General features: G+C 33.4%; 1 protein-coding gene across 1 annotated transcript in view; it reads right to left on the bottom strand.

Annotated features, from left to right (window-relative positions):
- Window positions 1-665: 665 nt before the first annotated feature.
- Window positions 666-20,546, bottom strand: part of LOC149418885 (integrin alpha-PS3-like) — a 45,934-nt gene continuing 26,053 nt past the window's right edge. Inside the window, exons 7-18 of the mRNA XM_089638434.1 lie at window positions 15,922-16,066; window positions 14,656-14,848; window positions 12,132-12,292; window positions 11,617-11,695; window positions 11,410-11,529; window positions 11,040-11,238; window positions 9,292-9,513; window positions 9,111-9,162; window positions 8,098-8,239; window positions 7,397-7,450; window positions 1,751-1,846; window positions 666-1,357 (exon numbers count right to left, since the gene is read on the bottom strand). Coding sequence (XP_089494560.1) covers window positions 1,283-1,357; window positions 1,751-1,846; window positions 7,397-7,450; window positions 8,098-8,239; window positions 9,111-9,162; window positions 9,292-9,513; window positions 11,040-11,238; window positions 11,410-11,529; window positions 11,617-11,695; window positions 12,132-12,292; window positions 14,656-14,848; window positions 15,922-16,066 — 1,538 coding nt within the window. The 3' untranslated portion in view covers window positions 666-1,282. The remainder of the gene's footprint in view (window positions 1,358-1,750; window positions 1,847-7,396; window positions 7,451-8,097; window positions 8,240-9,110; window positions 9,163-9,291; window positions 9,514-11,039; window positions 11,239-11,409; window positions 11,530-11,616; window positions 11,696-12,131; window positions 12,293-14,655; window positions 14,849-15,921; window positions 16,067-20,546) is intronic.

Raw genomic sequence — 20,546 nt, 5'->3', positions numbered from 1 at the left:
TAAATTCGTAAAACTACGACATATTTCCGCGTAAAACGTATTTTCTCGGCCGTTCAAACTCGGATATTCGAAATAAATTGGAAAAAATACGACATTCCAGTGTAAATAGATTCAGATTTAAAAAATAATAATACTAAGTAGGACGAAGTATAACTAACTAAAAATACATTTTTCGGCGTTTTACCGCCACAGCTGTCTTTTAGATTCAGATTTACGAAATTTTATGATTTATTTTCGCCAAAATCGAAGCTTTTCGAATTACACAAACAAATTTTCGTGCGCGGACAAAAATAAATTTCGAATTTCGAATGAAAAAACCATAATGTATGAAAAAAATTTCTGTGTATATTTTTTTGGCGAATGTTTCGAATTATGCCTTATTTTGAATTATCAGGGTTCTACTGTATTGAAATAATGTTTATATGTATATAAAGATAAACATTTTCAAAATCAAATATGATAATTTATTAATATTATTCTCATTCTACTGAATGTGTAATATGATTGTATTTCTATAATAAATGTGCAATATTCTGTAATAATGTTTTTTTTATTTTTTAATAAATTTGATTCTTTCATATATGTATTTGTAACATTATTATTTGCTCATACAGGAAAAATAATATTCCATTGAATTTGCTATCAATGGAAGTGAGTTGTGGGCGTGTTCGTTTAACCAAAATAAACAAATTTTACGTTCTTGTTGCGTACCGACGATTGGTACTTGAATGGACTGTAATTTTAATGAGATGTAATTTTAAGGAATCAAGAGATTGTGTTTGTTAATCACAAGGAAAATTAGGAGTGGGTAAAAGGGAGGCCTTTACCTTGTAAATGATATTGGTTTCTTTTGGAAGTTCTGGTGTTTTCTGGAAGGTTCCGTGGGCACTATTAATAGTTTATAGATGTACATCTAGCACCGTTACACAACAACACAAGCTGTTTTGTGATCACCACACGACTATATTTCATATATTTTCACTTGTGGATGATAAGTTACACTCTTTTACAAACTTTTCATGAGATTAATTATTACGAGGGGCTAAAATTGTATGTGACGACGAGTATTTGAAGATAAAAACAAAACACTTGCTTTGGCTTCTTTTTTCAAATTTTCATTCCTTTTGTTTTCTTCAGAGGTAAGACCTTAAGGAATGGAAGAAAACAAGGGAAAAGGCAATTTGGGTAGGAACTGGAATTTTGGGATAATCACAAGATTGTTTCAATATTAAACAATTGTAAAATGAAAAATAACTATCTGATGACAGTTGGATTTGCAATATCATCGGATGGCGTCTCCGGTGGGGGAAGATTTTGCGTTTAGTTCATTAACGTCCTCATTCAGTGGTAGCAAAACCTGTTAAATTTGCATGTGATTAGTTTTTTTAATTAAAATCCTAATAACATATGCCAAAATTGAAGTCTTTTAACCTGTTGTATGCCAGGAAATTCCAAGCTTTTTTGAAAAAAACCGCGCGCAAATTACTCTCCTGCCTTTTGGTCAAACATCCGTTTAAACTCCGTCACATTTAAAATTCTTGAGATTTCAATTTTGATCAAATTACCTAACAAGTATAATAGCATGACCATTATGCTCTACGGCCAATCACAATTCTATCAAAAGCTGAAATGGGTCGAGAATTGGAATTTTCAAATTTTTTAATTCAAAATGGCACTGATCGTTGATTTGATGGTCATCAAAAATGTGATGGGGTTTAAAACACCCTGACCTAAGATTTATAGTACCTACCTCTTCAGTAACTTCAGTGTAGTCGTAATCTTCCACCACACTATCGACCACCGTGGATCTGTTATAAGTGTTGCCACTAGTGGGTTCATAGACCTCCTAGAGGAAGGGGAAAAAGTCAATTAATGTTATGTCTCAGAACACGTAGTACAAGTGGGAGCTGGGGAATGTACCTACATCACATAGAAAACTTAAAAAAAAATCTTTTTTTTTTAATGATAAACTTAATTTTTTTGTTATTTGTTTTTGGGGTGTTATGCCGTGTTGCGCTAACTCCTTCTTTAGCCAACGTTACGGACAGCATTGCAGTGTCCATCATCAGGGCAGATGTGTTATTTTGATAAACTTAATGTTTATAAGACAAGGATTTATGCATAGCACAAAGGATAACAAATTGTTATAAGCATTAATTACTCACCTGAAATATCCATACAAACTAGACGTAGCTCAGTGGTCCAGAGCAGCTGACCGGATATCAGAAGGTGTGGGTTCAATTCCCGTCGGCGGCATTTATTTTTACTCTGAAGATATTTTCAATTTGTATGGATAATTAATGCTTATAATAATTAGTTATTAAAATTTTCTTTTTTTTTGGCAATTAAATTTGTGTCTATGCTTCGACGCATTTTCAAAGACAATTCACAGCTGTTAGTAAACCCCTAGCGACTGATAAATTTTTTTTTTTTTTTTTTTTTTTTTTTTATTATCAATATAAAGTTTCTTTTACAGGTTTTTTTTTTCGATGTCTGTCTCACTAGGATAAACCTGTGTCGAGACAGACGTATTTGATACATTAAAAATGTTTACATATTTTTGATACATTAAATATTTCACTACATTAAATGACATTGTGAAAAAGATAGAAAATAATAAATAATAATAATAAATGATACATTTGTTAATCAGCATCTAGTTGGAGTACATACTTATGTAGGGATTTTTATAAAAAAATTTATCATGGATCTGTCTTGGCTGATGATCCAAGATTTGATGTCTGTTTTATATTTCAGAAAAAATTCGTTCAGTCTAATGGCTAGTGGGAGAGCATTATATAGCCTTGTTGCAAAATATCTAAAATTTCTCTGGCCAAAAGTTGTTTTAGCGAAAGGGATTTGTAAGAAATTATGTCCTTTTGTTCTAGTATCACGAGCAGTTTGGATATTGTCAAAAGTAGTTTTGTGTTTGAAGAGGTATGTTAGTATGTTTTTGGCATAAAGTTGCCTAATGTCCATAACACAGATTTTCCTAAAGATTTCATCCGAACTGCTTGTGATTGGTAGTTTGAGGATAATCTTTATTATAAGTTTCTGAGCTTTAGATATTGGATCAATGGCGGCAGCGTTTGCTCCTCCCCATGCTATGATACCATACTCTATTAAAGATTGACAAAGTGCATAGTAGATTGTTTTGAGCTGGCTTAGGTTGAGAAAGTTGCGAGTTTGTCTAAAAAAATAAATGAATTTTCTAAGTTTGTTTGCTGTAGAGGTTATATGTTCTTTCCACTTTAAATTGCTATCAAAAATAATACCTAAGTATTTAATTTTAGTTACCTGTTCTAAATAAGGACAATCACATATTATCGGATTTGTCAGGTTGCAAGCACAAATTTTAATTTGATTTTCTGGGTTTCTTAAGGAAGGATTAATACTAAATTCAATGTATTTAGTTTTGGTCACATTCATTGTAAGTGTATTATTGTTTAACCATCTTTTAACCACAGTTATGCCCCTGTTAGCTTTTATGTATACATCATTCCAATTGCTTGATTTGAAGAGGAGAATCGTATCATCAGCGAAACTTACAATTTTGGCATCTATTTGAAGATTACATAATTCATTTATGTATATTAAGAACAGGGTAGGACCTAAAACACTTCCTTGAGGCACGCCGTAGCTAATTGGTAATTGATTGCTATTGCAGTTGTTGATTTTCACACTTTGCTTTCGGTTTGACAGGTAATCACTAATAATAGTAAGTTCATCACCATTTATACCAATATTAGATAGTTTTTGTAAAAGTTTAGAGTGAGAGATAGTATCGAATGCTTTGCACAGGTCTAAGAATATTGATATGCATTTTGATCCCTTGTCTAAGTTTTCATTTAGAAAATCGGTAACTGTTGCCAGGGCTTCGGAGGTGCCTTTATTTTTCCTGAATCCAAACTGGTTGAGTGATAGTATGTTATTTTGTTCAAGGTATTCAATTAGTTGATTATTAATAGTTTTTTCAAAGACTTTAGATAGTGAATTTAGTAATGTAATTGGACGATAGTTCGTTATGTCCGCTCTAGAGCCTCCTTTATGTATTGGGATTATGATTCCGTGTTTTAGATTGTCGGGAAATCGGCCTTTTAGGATGCTTAGGTTAATAAGATTTGTTAAGGGAGTGGCTATTTCTGATACAAGTTTTTTTAAGGCAATATTTGATATATCGTCCAAGCCAGTTGAAGACGAGTTTTTTAATGAGTTTATGATCAATCTAGTATCTTCATTTGAAATTTGTTTTAGACTAAAATGCAAGTTGTTGGGCAAATTTGTATTACAGCTTAGTGAACTGGAGTTGGTATGGTTTACATCGATATTTTTTGCGAGTTGTTCACCTATTTTTGAGAAGTATTTATTTGCATGATTAACAATAATATCGGGATTACTAGAAAAACGAAATATTTTATCATTTACTTTTAGTTGTTTTAAGTCATTCGTAGGATTAGGTTGAGAGTGGGTGGCTTCTTTAAGTGTTTTCCAAAGTTTTTTAGGATCATTATTACAGTTTTCTATTTTCTGTTTGTAATATATCTCTTTAGCCTTTCTTATTATTTGGGTACAAATGTTTCTATATCTTTTATAAAAGTTTCGAAGTTGTATATCATAAGGATTGTTAATAACGTTTTTGTGGAGTTTGTTACGTTTACGGATAGATTTAATAATAGTGTGGTTAATCCATGGCTTAATTGGTAAAATATTATTTGGTATATGTTTTATAATTATGTTTGTATGTTCGTTAATGGTAGTCTGTAAGTAATTGATAAAGTACGTCCAGGCGTCTTCTGGATTTGTAATGTTAAGTAATTCTGACCATGATTTACTCATCAGAGATTGACGAACACAATCATAATTGATTTGAATGATTTTTTTCTTATTTGTTGTGTTTTTATGTTTGTCTTTTCTGTTGCATGTTTGTATGGAAAGAATAGTGGTGTAGTGGTCGGTAAGTGAAGATTCATATACAATAGATATTACTGGGCAGTTGGATTTGACCATGATGTGGTCGATGCATGAAATGGAGTCTAATGTAGCACGTGTGGTAGTGTTTATGGTGCTTTGGAATCCATGGTAAGTGAGCGTATTTAAGTATTCTTGGCACTGAGGATGTTCGTTTGTGGGCAGAATATTTATGTTGAGGTCACCAGCAATAATACAATTTTTAATATTACATAATTCAGTTAAACAGTTATTAATTGATTTTAGGAATGGTGAAATATTATAAGAGGATGGAGAACGGTATATTGCTAAGATACATGTGTCATTTTTGAGAGTTATTTGCAAACAGTTTGCACCGCTGACTTGGATTTCCTTGACAGATAAACCAATCAGGTCAGTTCTGGTATAGACAACAACTCCATCATTTTGTTTAGTATGTATTGAAGTGCTGTAGTGATCATACCCTTTCAAAATTTTAGGAGCATAATTTTTTGGTATCCAGCATTCAGTAAGAATAATTATATGAAAAGAGGTTCCAATATTATCAAGTTGTAGCAAGAATTCGTCAAAATTCTTGGAAATTGATCTAATATTTTGCTGTAAGATTTGAAGAGAGGATGAGTGTGTTTGTAGTACATTTTTACAGAATTTAGGATTTGACGTCCTATAATTGGTAATACATTCCATTTTTAATAATATCCATTACAGTAAGGGTTTTCTCTAGAATTAAAAATCTACAATACCATTTTTTTAATGTCACTTTCATGTTTGACTTGAATGATTTTTTCCCCCGGACCCTTACGAACGAGTAATTTATTGGCTTTAAACCATACAAATTCGAATTTTGTTTCTTTAGCCTTTTGTTTTGCTTTCCACAGCAATTCCTTATAGTAAGGCGTAAGCACTTCACTAATATAAATGGGTGATTTTGGGTTAAGTATTTTGGCAGTATTTTTGAAAGATAAGACCATATCTCTCGTTTTCTGGTTGTAGAAATTTACTTGCAGTTTATCGGGGGCGTTAGTTCTGCGGTCCTGGGTCCTGGTCACAAGGCGTAGATCCTGCTGCAACAATGGCATACCAAGGGAATTGGCTACCCGAAGAACGGCTTCAGCTGGTTGTTCTCCCGGCCGCAATTCAACACCCGCCATTTCCACACAGTCGCAGAGATTATTTTGTTCCATAGTGGCTAGTCTGGTTTCCAGGCTTGAAATTCTTAAGTCATTCTTTATATTTATTTCACGTAAGGATTGTGTATCTTTTTGTAGGTCTTGTAGTACTTTAAAATTTGATAACAGATCTTCATATTGATTACTTATAAATTCGTTGCTTCTCTTCAGTTCCTTAATTTCGTCTTCGAACATTTTTTTAAGTTCAGTGACCTTTTGGTCAAAATGTTTGGTCAGACGAATAAAGAGCATATCATCATCGTCGGTATTTGCAGCCGAGGATGTAGACGGTGATCCTGGTCTGATTAGGCATTTTGGGCATTTCCAAGAAGTTTTATTTTTTTCTGCCATTTTTTTGTATTTGGAATCAGAGATATTGAGGCAATTATTGTGAAATGTTATTTTGCACTTGGTACACGTAAACATATACTCATCTTTATTTATTGGGTTTAGGCAACCTTCACAGTTAAGCATTGTGGTTAATAATCCTCAACGCCTAAAAAATAGTTTTCCGCAAAATTTTAGCACGAAGCGATCTCACTTTTGACCAATAGCGAGATAGGTATATTGTTTTGAATTTTGTTTAATGTCAAAGTAATTATGGACACTGATAATATGATCCTAAATTTCACTTAGATACAATCTTAAAACTTAAATAGGTGTTAACTTTTCACTTATCAATATAGGTAGCCACAGAGTAATTTTTAGACCGTTAGGTTTCACCGTTTTACACACGATTTTACAGATTTAGTTTCACTATTTTATCACTTGACTATTTCGTTTTTTTTATACTTAATTTGTTTATCACATTTATATAAGCAGCGCGAAACGCAGTGATGACACTGTGAGTAGAGTTTGACACTTTTTTGGTTTTATTACAGTGATTTTGGTGATGTTTTTTAGATTTTTATGTAGAGCGTTTGACAGTCGACTTGTAGGTAGGTAGGCTAGTTGTTTTGCTGATATATAAATTTTACCTAAATATCTAACTTTGGACTCGATTTACTCAAAAACGAATTCTCAAATCAAAAAAAATACCACAAAATCGACTCAAATGTTATGTGGATTTATTAGTTTCGCACTTGTACTGCAAGTTTCTGGACACCGTGTGTGTTTGTTTGTTGTTCCATAAGCCAGATAAGACAAGTGGCTAATGCAAAAACATTAAGCATTGGAATTACAGGGTGGGATTTGGAACAATACCACAAAAGTTTACCAACGACCATATTTTGTATTGATTGTTTTGGGGACAGTGTTAAAACTCATATTGAACAACTTACATCACTGTCTTCTAGTAACTCTTCTGGACCTGGTTTTCTTTTGAAGAAATTACACTGCAATAAAAATGTTTTCATTATGATCAAAATTTTAACATATGTGTATGAATAAATATGATATTTTCATTTATGTATTTAATTGATGACGGCATATAGTCAAGATATTGTATCTACATCAACCATTATTATTATTTTTTTATCTTTAGGAAAATTTGATTTTAACACTTTGAAATATGATTGGAAATTAGAGATGCCATATCGCTACACATTCAAATTTGGATTATCCTCAGTAGTCAGTGTGAATACTGTACAAGAGTCTCAACTGCTCCCAACCCTCTAGAGCCAGTGAGACTATGGCATCCCCAATTGGGGTATGTTGTGAGGAGGGGAATTAGATGCGGATGAGGAACCGGGGAAGTACCCAGCTATTCAGATCTGGTCACCAAACATTTCTAAACGGTGGTCATATATCTATAATGTGTCTTTCATTCTGGAACGTGCTGCAAATATACCTCAAATTATTTTTAATAATTAATTTGTAAAATAATACCTACAAATTAATCAAATGAAATTTATTTGTGCATGTCGTGATTTGACCCTGTGACCTCGGGATTGCTAGTCGAGAGCCTTACCCCTCGACCACGGAGGCCAGGATGTACAATGTCTTGCTTTAAGCCATTGATGTATAGAATGTAAAGGCTTACCTTATACAGGATGAAGGAGAGCAAAGCGAGAGACAGACTACTCAAGATGATGGCGACAATAAGTAACCAAACGGGGATTGCAGTTGAGGCAGAGGTGGGTGTAGGCCCAATCAGCGAATGTGTGGATGCAAACACTTCGCTCCTGAAATAAACATCAAATAACCTTCAGAAATGCAAATACCTTTACAGTTTACTTTGCAGCTTTCAAAGACAAAAATAAAAATGCCTTTAAAATTTATTTGTCACAACCTTCAATGACAGAAATACCTTTACGGTTTATTTTTTACAACCTTCAATGACAGAAACGCCTTTACAGTTTATTTCTCATATCTTTCAAAGACAGAAATGCCTTTACAGTTTATTTTTTACAACCTTCAATGACAGAAACGCCTTTACAGTTTATTTCTCATATCTTTCAAAGACCGAAATGCCTTTACAGTTTATTTTTTACAACCTTCAATGACAGAAACGCCTTTACAGTTTATTTCTCATATCTTTCAAAGACAGAAATGCCTTTATAGTTTATTTTTCATAACCTTCAAAGACAGAAATGCCTTAACAGTTTATTTTTCATAACCTTCAAAGACAAATGCCTTAACAGTTTATTTTTCATAACCTTCAAAGACAAATGCCTTTACAGTTTATTTCTCATATCTTTCAAAGACAGAATGCCTTTAGAGTTTATTTTTCATAACCTTCAAAGACAGAAAATGTCTTAGCATATAGTTTACTTCTCCCGACCTTGAAAGATAGAAACTGCCTTAACATATAGTTTACCTCCCCCGACCTTCATAGGCAAATTACTTTATAGTTAGTAAACTAAGGAGAAGTTAAACCCAATCTTCAAAGACAAAAATGCTTTTACAGTTTACTTCTTACGGTTCATTTCTCACAATTTTCATACGTCGATCTTCACAACCCGTCCTTAATAATAACCCACTGGCTTCAGGCAGTAGGGAGGAGTTGATTAGTGATAACACTGAAAACTTATTTTTTATAATTAAGTTACTTACGGTTGTAATGCTACAGCGTAAGTGGTAAGAATCATGGGGCTCTCCAATCTTGCTGAAATAATTTAATAAGAAAAATATATAAATAAATAGCGGAATTACAATTAAGTATAATCCCAAAATGATAAACAATCAGTTTTTTACATTACTGCAAGAATAATCACTAAAATACAAATGTTATTACTTATGTTAGGTGTAATTATCTGCATCGTCAACACTGCGAGAACTCCATTTCCCCCCGCCGATAGTCCTCCTGTCTTCATACAGTTCACAACCATACATGTCACATGTATCTTATCCACGCAACTAAAGTGGGCCTGAATCGATTGGTGAGTGCCTGCCCAATTTGATGACAAATTAGTCATTAATTTAGGTAGGTAATCTTCCTTATCAATATGGAATCCATCTGAAATGATATAAAAAACATTTTAGTCGGTCTGCTTACTTTCCTTTGCCAATCTTTCAACCAGAGTTTTACACATATACTCTCAGTATCTATGCATAAATCTTGCTGAAAGACTACCATTAGAATGTCATTAAGCCCTGGTGAAAGACAACCTTAGAATTTCATTAAGTCCTGGCGATAGACAACCATTTAGAATATCAATAAGCCCTGGTGAAAGACTACTATTTATAATGTCATTAAGCCCTGGTGAAAGACTACCATTTAGAATGTCACTAAGCCCTGGTGAAAGACTACCATTTAGAATGTCACAAGCTCTGGTGAAAGACAACCATTTAGAATCGAAACATTAGATAGCTTTAGAGGAGTTTCTTGATTTCAATAGCTACATACTTTCAAGTCCGCCACTGAATTTGCCACTAGGTGGAAGGTAGGTACGTAATTTTAATATTGTGACTGAAGCAGACTTCTCGCACCTTCAAAAGGGTTTGCTGAATGTGACAGCTGTAGCCAGAGTGTTAGATGATTTCAGTATTGCCTGGTGAGAGACCGCCATTCAGAATAGGAACATTGTTTTTTTTATTTTTTTATATTCAACTTTATTAATAACATTACATTGGTGATGTTATGTGCCTGTCTCAATAGGAAATCCTGTGGGGATAGATGTGCTTGTAAAGACTTTAGTAGTGTAGCGGGAACACTCTAGATACAATGCGAGCATTCGGCGTTCCTACCTACAAGTCTGAATGTTCTCGATGCACCTGGCGGCTATAAAATGAGGCGTATGAAGATGTACTCAGTCAGTCATTAATTAGCAGTTTTCGAGTGACCAACCTGCGAGTCCTGCGGTTGCTTGCTGCATACTGAAGCAGGCGGCCACCGACTGGCCGGTCCCCCCGCGTCGCGCCTCGCTGTTACTTCACCACGCCGCTACAGGACCTTATCTAATTAAACTCGGCTCTGCACAGACTACAAATGATCATGGAATTCTCAGGATCACGCCCTGGCCCCGGCTATCATCCCTGGCCTGCGCTCCTCAGGCGCCCAGACCCTGCGACACCTTCGCCGGTCTGCACCTCGGCCCCGCGGCATCGTCGACTCACTGACTACTGCCGTCATCGCCTCCTACACCTGGTGTCATCGTCATTGGTCCTGAGTCATCTCCCAACTGTGCAACTCTACTGCATTAAAATAAACTGTGACAAAACAACCATTATCATTCATTGTCTCACTACCAGATCCCTACAGTAGTGTTGGGTAACCACATCTAAATAGCCAGGTACCTCTCCACCTTCCTATCTCCATCTCCTTTCCTTCCACACTAGTTTCAGCCTCAAGCAGCAACATTTTGACTCTGAACGGCGGTCTTACACCAGGATGATACTGAGATTATCTACCACTAATACCCTCAGCATCCCACTATGTCCTCCAATATCTTCATCATTCAAAAGGCAAGAAGAAAGACACTATATTCAAAATTCGCTTATGTCTATTTTTCTATTGTTTTTGATAAAAAATAATGTTATTACCAGCTGACGAGAGTGGATGCTCATCACTTATTGACGTTATTTCTTTAGGCAAATCAGTTCCATTGTTTCTGAGTAAAGATCCTTCTATTGTATCCGAATCAGTATCGTTTGAATTGTAATCAAAATCATTGAAGTTTCCGTTATCGCCGTCCTCCAAATAAAAGTGTCCATTTTGCACACTACAAGAAAAGGATTTGTCCTGCAGAATAATTTATTTTTTAATACCTTTATAAGAGCCTTAAACATATGTCACATTAATTTAATTTTAACGTTTGTGGTGCGATGCCAACACAGGCACTGACCGTTTGACCACTACTTTCTAGTCACATATTTTATCTTTTGTAATTTATTTATTTTTAATTTTTCTTACCTCAGGTCTATACACATTAACAAGGTCATAAGTAATGTTTGTTTTTTCATCTCGGTAAGCTATTGGAATATAGTACTTCATTTGGAAAACACCTAATGCAGTTGGACCGTCATTTCTAATCTATAAATAAAAATGATAAAATTAAAAATAATAAAGTAAGTAGGTACCTATTACAAAACATAATATTTGAACAATTGTTTTTTTTACCTCGTAAGTATGTGATACGTTTAAAAGTTGCTGTACATCACCAGGGTTGAAAAAAACATGTTTGTCACTGGTTGCCTCTCTAAAAAAATAATTGATATTAAGTGAAAATATTTTCTGCAATACCTAAAATACAATTCCTAGAAGTGTGATCGGTAATTATTTAACTGTTTCAAATTTACAAAAGCCTTTTTGATGTCTAAGCCTCACAAAGTCACTGAAACTGATTATCTGATTCGGAAAGAAAATCAATATATTATATTATTTCCATAATGAGACACTTAAAAAATCACGGATTACTATAAATTACATTCATTTCATCATAAACTAACATTTACACATTGACATAAATACATTCATCTAAGTATTTACATAGTTAAAAGAAACATGTAATCTTGGCGTGCTTGTGATTGTCTTATATTTTGATGAAATTCAAAATTAATTTCAACACTTTTCCATAAACTTAAGTTTGCGTACAATATGTTCTTTGTGTATATGTATTTTTTATTAAATCTTACCCAACAGTAATATTGGCTACTGTTTTGAGAGGAATTTCCAAAATATGAGTGTTGTCATCAGGAGTGGCTTCGTCTCCCCTGCTTGAGACAGATATATTAAATGTGATAACGGAGTGCAAACTTGTGAGCTTTGATGCGTCCAACTCAATCAATAAGAAAGTCTGCAAAAATAATATTCAATAAAGTAATTACCTATATACATTTATTGGCAACATAACTTCCCACATTCAAATAGGTTAAATGCTGGTGGCATTTAGAGTGGTCAGTACCAGATTAGCCATATAGCAGAAGTATAAATGATAAAGGCCCTGCGCATAGGCAAAATAAATGTCAGTATTTAAATATTCCAAGCGTGCAAGGCGCAGTTCGCTGACCAAGTATATCTCGCCTTGCCGAGTAAACAGGATCGGGGCGGTGCAGGGCGTACAGTATTTACTGTGTGGTGGTGGAGAAACATATTCTTATTTCAGGACAATAAAAATGCCGGTGTTTTGTGATTTCACCTATGCAGAATTTGTTTGCCTTACGGTGTTTTTCTTGGGGTCTAATTGACTTACACACGGTGTCCAGAAACTCGTAGTAAAAGCAGGAAACTGGTAAATCTACATTACGTAGAGAACCCAACACGGCAACTAAATAAAACTTTAAGAGCCGGGTGTACGCTTCAACGCATTTCAAAAGACATTGAACAGCTGGTATTTACCATTTTTTCCAAATTTGACCACAAGAAGTCCAACTTCAGACTCGATTTACTCGGAAACGATAGCTCAAATCAAAAAAGTCATAGGTACAAAAAATCTACTTAAAATGTAATCTAGATTCACCAGTTTACCACTCGTACTGTGAGTTTCTGGACAACGTGTAGTTAGGTTTCCTTTATAAAAACTAGATTTGGCGATTAATGTTTTATGGAAGCTGACCTACCGAATGATGAAAATCAAAATTTATTGGTTTGACCGAGGAGAAGAAATGTTGAAATCACAAAATTTTCGTCTGCGGCGAATTTTCAGCGTATTCATAGATGTCATATCTCAAAAGCCCAGAATTAAATGTTCATTAATATTTCAGGATGATAAAAATGAAAGCATTTTGTGGTTTGACTTCAACGTGGAAAAAATTAAACCTGCGGCGCTATTTGTTGGGAGCCATGTTTAGTAAGATTTTAAGATTTCCTTTAAGAAAAAAAGGAATATTTATTTATTTATTAACAGACCAAGTCCAATTAACATATTACACGAAGTTCATAGAACAGAAATGTTACAAAAAAGATGCTATGACAAAAGATATAACAAAAATAGGGCACGAAAACAAAAGATAATGTTATGTCAAGACAGGATCAAGGTTTTGATGGAGTTCAAGACTTCAGTCATATCAATACAAAATATTACTTGCGTAATGACAAGTCTGGACATTCTGGACATTGGTGAATGGTATCCATAATTTGTGGAGTGTTGATTGAGGAAAAGCAAATCATTATTTCTGAGTCTACGGGAAGGGATGTTGAAAGGGATAAGTTGCAATAAGTAGGTGAGTCAGTCATGCTTTTAATACTTTTGAAAATGCAGATGACATCAAAGTCCTTACTACATTTTTCTAAAGAAAAAATATTTAATTTTACTTCAAGTTCATCGTATGAGTAATCCCCTCTTTCTAGCCCTAACCTCCAAGCAATTCCCTTTAAGAAGCGATGCTGTACAGATCCAATATGATTAATGTGAACATCATAGAATGAAGACCAAATAACACAGACATATTCTTGATAAGGGCAAACTAACGAACAGTAAAAAGTTTTTTGTGTGATAATATTGTTGAAGTCAGAGGTGATTCTATTGATGAAGCCAAGTAATATTGTTTACAAGGCAAGAAATTTTCTTGACCGTGGTACGATGCACTTGCTATGTCACTGAGTTCATTGGAAAAAGTTGTGGTTTATTTTTTATCCTAAATGAAACCAAGAGTCTCTTGATGACATTTGCTATAAGTCCCGTGCTGACTTCATCCGGCACTGGCATATGTCCAAAGCTGGGTGCCCGAAGGCTCATGAAGAAGAATAAGGGTTGTTTCGTCACCATTTACAGAGCTAGGACCCAACCTAATGCTTGGGTCTGTGCCTTATTGTACGAATTGCCGCTTGCAGTAAAGAGCTTCAGCTGTCTCACGACTACAGAAATAAGCGAGTAGAGAACGCTGTTTAAATGTTCAGTATTGCATATGAAACTTCCATATCCGTAACTAATGATATAATCCGCCATAAAAGCTGTGGAAAACTAATCATTGCAAGTGATAATCGCTGTATTTGTGCAGTGATTAGTGTTTTAATGTGACTAGTGATTTTTTGATTTGTGATTCAATCTATCTTAACATTGTTGAAGTGCGGGCCTGATTTCAATCCACATCATCAAGATAACCAAAGCTGGTGAGTACACAAGTGCAGAATACTTAGTGTATTATATCCTTTTCTCTGACTCGTACGTAGCACGATCTATTGCGTACCGTACAAGGGTGCTTAGTTGAATTTATTTACCTGATGACCTGTTTCCAATTTTTCCACATCACATGAGAGCAGGGACTGGAGGAGGCAGCGCGGGGGAACTCTGTAAAGAGGTGCTGTGGCCGGGGGGATGAACTTAACCTGCGGTTTGGAGGCTGGTTCACCCATATTCATCACACTTATGTTCAAAGCTATAACTCTACTTGATCCAATCACATAAGGAGTTCTGAAATTTCACAATTTGTATTTATATTTTCAGTACCCTTCAAATCAAATTCATTGATTCAAATCATTTGAATGAATTAATCATTAATAAATCAATTAAATGTTCAAGAAAAAAAAATTCTTTTTGACTTTTTCTGAAGGTTTTAACCATTCCTAGTTGTGACCATTATCTTTTTATTTTTTGTATCTTGGTCGGTTTAAAGTAAAGTATTTTCTAAATCACTTTCAATTATTTTACTTATATGGGTCGATTAATATGTATGCACAGTAAATTGTAGTACAAGCGGGAAAATTGTGAATCTACATCACATTTGAAAAAAAAAAGTCGCAAGAATTATATACTCGGCTCCAAAAGTTCTTCGACCTTTAGTTGCCGAAAAATTGTAGAATAGTAAAAAAAAAAAAACAAATTGAATTATTCAAACCGAAAAAAATAAGTTTTTTGTGCTACAGATTCGCTAGTTTCACGCTTGTACTACGAGTTTCTGGACACCATGAAAAATCACGAGATGTAATTAGACTTACCCAGTTCCATTTTTAAAAATTACCTTAAAAGTAAGCCATGTTAATGCGTAAGCGATCAAAGATGATTTCAAAGGGAGATATGTAAATATGAATATTAGAGAGAGCGCGCTAAAATTAAAAAACGATAACAATTAAGCGAAAACGAATTGTGTGAAATAGAGCAAAAAACTCTCGACAAATGCTTTAGTTGCATTTAAAGATACACTGTGAATTTTTTCATACCTATTACATATAACAGAGCTTACTTTGATATTCTTACTATAGAGGGAATTTCAAATAATTAACTTTTTGGTAAAACAAATGTATGGATATTATCTTAAAAAATAACCTGTATTTTTTTTAGAACTTAAAAAGTTAAAGAGTAACTTGTTAAAAATCTGTTGAAATTAGGAATGCCGGAGCTTAATATAAACTTCCTAAATGGCTTTAAAACCTTTTTTTTTTTAATTTGATAATTTATTTCCTCAGCACCAAACATCAGTTCCAAATTTGGGGAATTCCACAAAGGAAATTATGTTTGTGTAAAATATATAATGTTAGATATTATACCTTTCCAAAACTTGAACCTTCAGGCTGAGGTCAGGTCTGCAAATGTGGTCTGCACATTCCTTAGCGAAGGGAACACGGAGGAAGGAAGGGAAATCGCGCTGAGTTGACGGGGTTAGCACCACACAGTCTTTACAGAATCGTGAATCTGAAATTTTCACCAGGTTATCTAAATCTTGTGTATTTTACACTACTGTACAGTTAGTCACAACACCACTGTAGATATTGCGGAAATCAGTGCAAAATGAATTAACTCATCTCCATTGAGGTGTTTTAAGCTCCTATGTTTGATATTCTGGATGTATCTGGATTCTTATTTGGAGAGAAGAAAGGATTAACATATTTTATATTAAAAAAACTCAATTAGTGTTAAACTTATTGTAAAATTAGATATGAGCGCATCAGCAGAATGCTGCCTGCTCATTAAATAATAATAATATTCATTAAATTATTAAATTATCCTTTGTAAGATTTAATAATTATGCAGAGGCAGCTTAATACTTTAAAATTGATTCACTGAGTGTACAGAGGCATCATAAGGATGCACTATTTCTGTATAAAGAAGTTAACAATGATTCCATTCAATGTACCTGCACGTTCAACACGCTCATGTGTCCTGTTCAGGGTTGATCAATGCAAAATGAACTCTAAGCAGAATTCTTGCCTGAACAGACTATGCAATAATTACAATAGCGTATTATCGTTGATATTTTTAGTTGCGAACTTACCAAATACAAGAGGTCCATAAAAGAATATTTCTCTGATGGTTTTTGAATAATGTTTATGTCTCTATTGTTTATATGTCTAAATTAATATTTTGATTTGATTTATATCTAAAACCTCTCTACATGGCTATAAATGTATTGTTTGTAAATTTTTCGCTTTATATAATCTTTTGTTTTGTATAAATTTATTAATTCATATTCCTTTCTTACAAAAATAATTTAATTATTCCATATTATGCTGTCTCAGAAGAGGTATAGTCACAAGGAGGAAATCCATAATTGGTTTTATTTTGGCTATATAATACTTATGTACAAACTGATTAATTGTAAACTGTCGATTTCCCGAAAATTAATAAATAAAATAATATTGATCAGTACCATTTTTTTCCAAATTCTGATCAACTAACAATGGTAATAACATGACCATTATCTGCGACAGCTGATAACAATTTCATCAAATATCATCGAACTAGAGTTACAGACAAACACACAACCTAAAGTATTAGTATTTTTAATAATATATACTTGAAATCATTATTTGTTTACCTGACATGGGTTTTTTTTTCAGGTCAAAATTCATTCCAATATCTATTGGACGGTTGATTTCATTCTTCTCTGGCTGAAAGATATAAATCCATCAAAATCAAAAAAAATATGCCCTCGAGTTGAAATAAACTTGCTCCTTGAAAAACACTAGCATTAAACTCATCACATATAAATAAAAAAATATGTATATACCATAGCTAACAAAAAAACTTAGAAAAGGAGTGGCATTTATATTATTTCATTTCCATAGGCTACCCAATGAAGAGATGAACTGTTAGAAACAATTTGTAGGCATGCATCCGTGTCTCCGAAGTAAGGTATTTTTTTTTTACTTCTGGTCATTTGTAATGTTGTATTTTGGTAAAATTTTCTTCAGTTTCGTTACAACTTTTTCAATAAATAATAGTAAAAGTTTCAACTTACGTTAATATGAATGTGTATTTCTTTACAAGAAAATGCTCCATTAGATACAATAATGTAAGTGGCTTGCTCGGGATATACAAGCCACGCACTTTGGTACTTTAGATCCACTGAGATATTCACTATTAGTTCTGAAACAATTTGTTATCAATTCATTTATTTATTTACTAACTGACCATGTCCAATTACAACACATTACATATTACACAAAGTTAATACAAGTAGAAATGTTACAATATGGGATAATTAAATACAGCTATGACAAAAATAGGGCATAAAAACAATAAAGATAATGTCAAGTCAAGACAGGAACAAGGTTTCGATGGAGATCGTGACTTCTGCCACATTAATATAAAATACACCACAGAATTCAAGGTCCTGACTTGAGTTGACAAGTCTTGCCATTCTGCACATTGGTGAAAGGTATCCATAATTTGAGTGCTGATTGAGGAAAAGCAAATAATTAATTCTGAGTCTACGGGAAGGGATGCTGAAAGGGGTGAGTTTCAACAAAGTAGGTAAGTCAATCATACTGTTAATAATTTTGAAAATGCAGATGACATCAAAGTCCTTCCTACGTTTTTCCAAAGAAGAAAGATTTAATTTTATTTCATTTAAGTTCTTCGTATGTGTAATCCCCTCTTTCTAGCCCTAACCTTCAAGCAATTCCCCTTAAGAAGCGATGCTGTACGGATTCGATATAATTAATGTGAACATCATAGAATGGAGACCAAATAACACAGGCATATTCTAGATAAGGGCGAACCAACTAACACTAAAGAGTTTTTAGGGCAGTTATATTATTGAAGTCAGAGGTAATTCTATTGATGAAGCCAAGTAACTTAAGAGATTTATTAACCACATTATTAATGTGTTCACAAAAAGACAGCTTGTAATCCAAAGTTGCACCAAGGTTCGTGATAGACTGCACAGTAGATGACCAAAGATCATTTAGTTATAATAAAAAATAATTGGTTTCTTCGCTCGATAAAATGACATAATTTTGCATTTGTCAACATTTAGCTCCAAGCACTTGATTTTATTCCAATCATTAAATGAATTAGTGTCTTATTGAAAAAGAAAACAATCTTGGTGGGATTTAACTATTTTAAGGATATTATTACGTCTGGGAAAAGCCAAAAACGAGAGAAAAAAACACCAATAATATCATTAATACATAAGTTAAAAAGAAGCGGACCTAGATGAGCTCCTTGGGGCACGCCAGATGTTACATCAATATGAATAGATTCAAAGTTATTTATTTTAACTCTTTGCTTCCTTTCTTTCAAGTAAGTATTAAAGAAGGATAATAATGAATTTCTTATACCGATGGCATTTAGTTTGGCCATGAGGATTGAGTGGTTAACTTTATCAAAGGCTTTAGAAAAGTCAGTGTAAAGAACGTATTATAATTATTATTATGTATTATAACAACCTGAGAGTTGTCTTCGAGAGCTTTGACAATGATTTAGTAAGGGAAAATAATTTGTTGTGGTAGATTTAGCAGATCTAAATCCATGCTGTTCCTTAATCAGAACATTTTTGAAAACACGAGTGATTTTCTTTGTAACGATAGACTCTAAAATTTTGGGTCTAGAGTTTCCAATGTTTGAATTGTTTCCTGATTTGAAAATAGGTCTGATGTAAGAAATTTTCCAAGAATCAGTAAATATGCCAGACGAAAGAGTTGAAGTTATATAACTTGCAAAATGGTTTAGGCAGAACATATTTATATTCTTTCAGTAAAATCTTAGGTATCTATACCGTCAGGTCCAATATATTTCTTACTAGATAAATTCTTTAAGGATTGGAAAAAATCTATTCATATATAAACATGTAATCATTGAAGACAATATAAGCGTCTCTCAAATGAGAATTTGAAACAGAAAAATTAGAAAAAAAGTCAGTTGCATCTAGGAATTTGACCCTAGTCCTCAGCCTTGTTGGGGTTTGCTCTACCACTGAGCTAATACAACCCTATTCCCTTCGGTTATATTTAACTGTATCATAATTCGAGTAAGAACTACAAACATCATCTTAATTTTCTTAACAATTTTTTTCTGGCTGCTATCTTTATGTATGATTGCAAGATTCTTCCTGAACTAAATGCAATCTAGATAGTTTGTTGGATAAATATATCAATTTTAATGTGTGACATCTATTTATTTTTCTACTAATATTTTTTTGAATTTCAGATGAGACTGTGCGGTTAATCCTCTTAGGGCCAGTTTTTCAGTTTAATAATTGTAATGAACATAGGTCAGAAGTCTCTGGAATAATAGTGAACACATGACTGTGATGATTAGAACGGAGGTATAATAGGCCGGTACGCGTGTTCGTCGCCCTCTTTCCGTTTTGACGGTCTACTAGTTGTATTTTATAAATATTTATTTATTTATTTATGTCTATTCTTGAATACACATTTTACAATTTTTTACAGTGGTTTATATTGTAGTACAGAAAAATAGGTATAAAAAATAAAGAACATAGGTTGATGTAGGTAAAACTGTGTGTGGTTGATATTGTATGTTACGTGAACACCTCACTAGGAGAACCTGTGCTGAGGTGTTTACGTGTTTGTGATTAAGTGTGACAGGTATTTATGTGTTGTGGTAGAAAGTTATTATTTTTTTTTTTTTTTTCACAGACATATTGAAACATGAAAACACACATATATATGTGCGTGTATGTAATTTTTGGATAATTCTTAAAGAACGTGTATAATATTTAATTTTATTTATCATATTTTGGTTATGTTTGGTTTGGAATTATAATCTTTTGAATAATATATAAGTATATTATTCAAAAGATTTATTTAATTTGAATAGATTTATTTAAGATAATATAATTTGAATAATATATAAGTACTTATCGTCTCGAAGTTATAATTATTGGTGTAGCCGTCAACAACCCAAAAAATCACGATAATGCTTTTGG

The sequence above is a fragment of the Hesperophylax consimilis genome, chromosome 13 (genome assembly GCF_061612785.1).
Source record: "Hesperophylax consimilis isolate HC1 chromosome 13, BYU_Hcon_1.0, whole genome shotgun sequence".
NCBI lineage: Eukaryota > Metazoa > Arthropoda > Insecta > Trichoptera > Limnephilidae > Hesperophylax > Hesperophylax consimilis.
The sequence above is the reverse complement of the archived record's forward strand: the minus strand, read 5'-3'. Positions and strand labels throughout refer to the sequence as shown.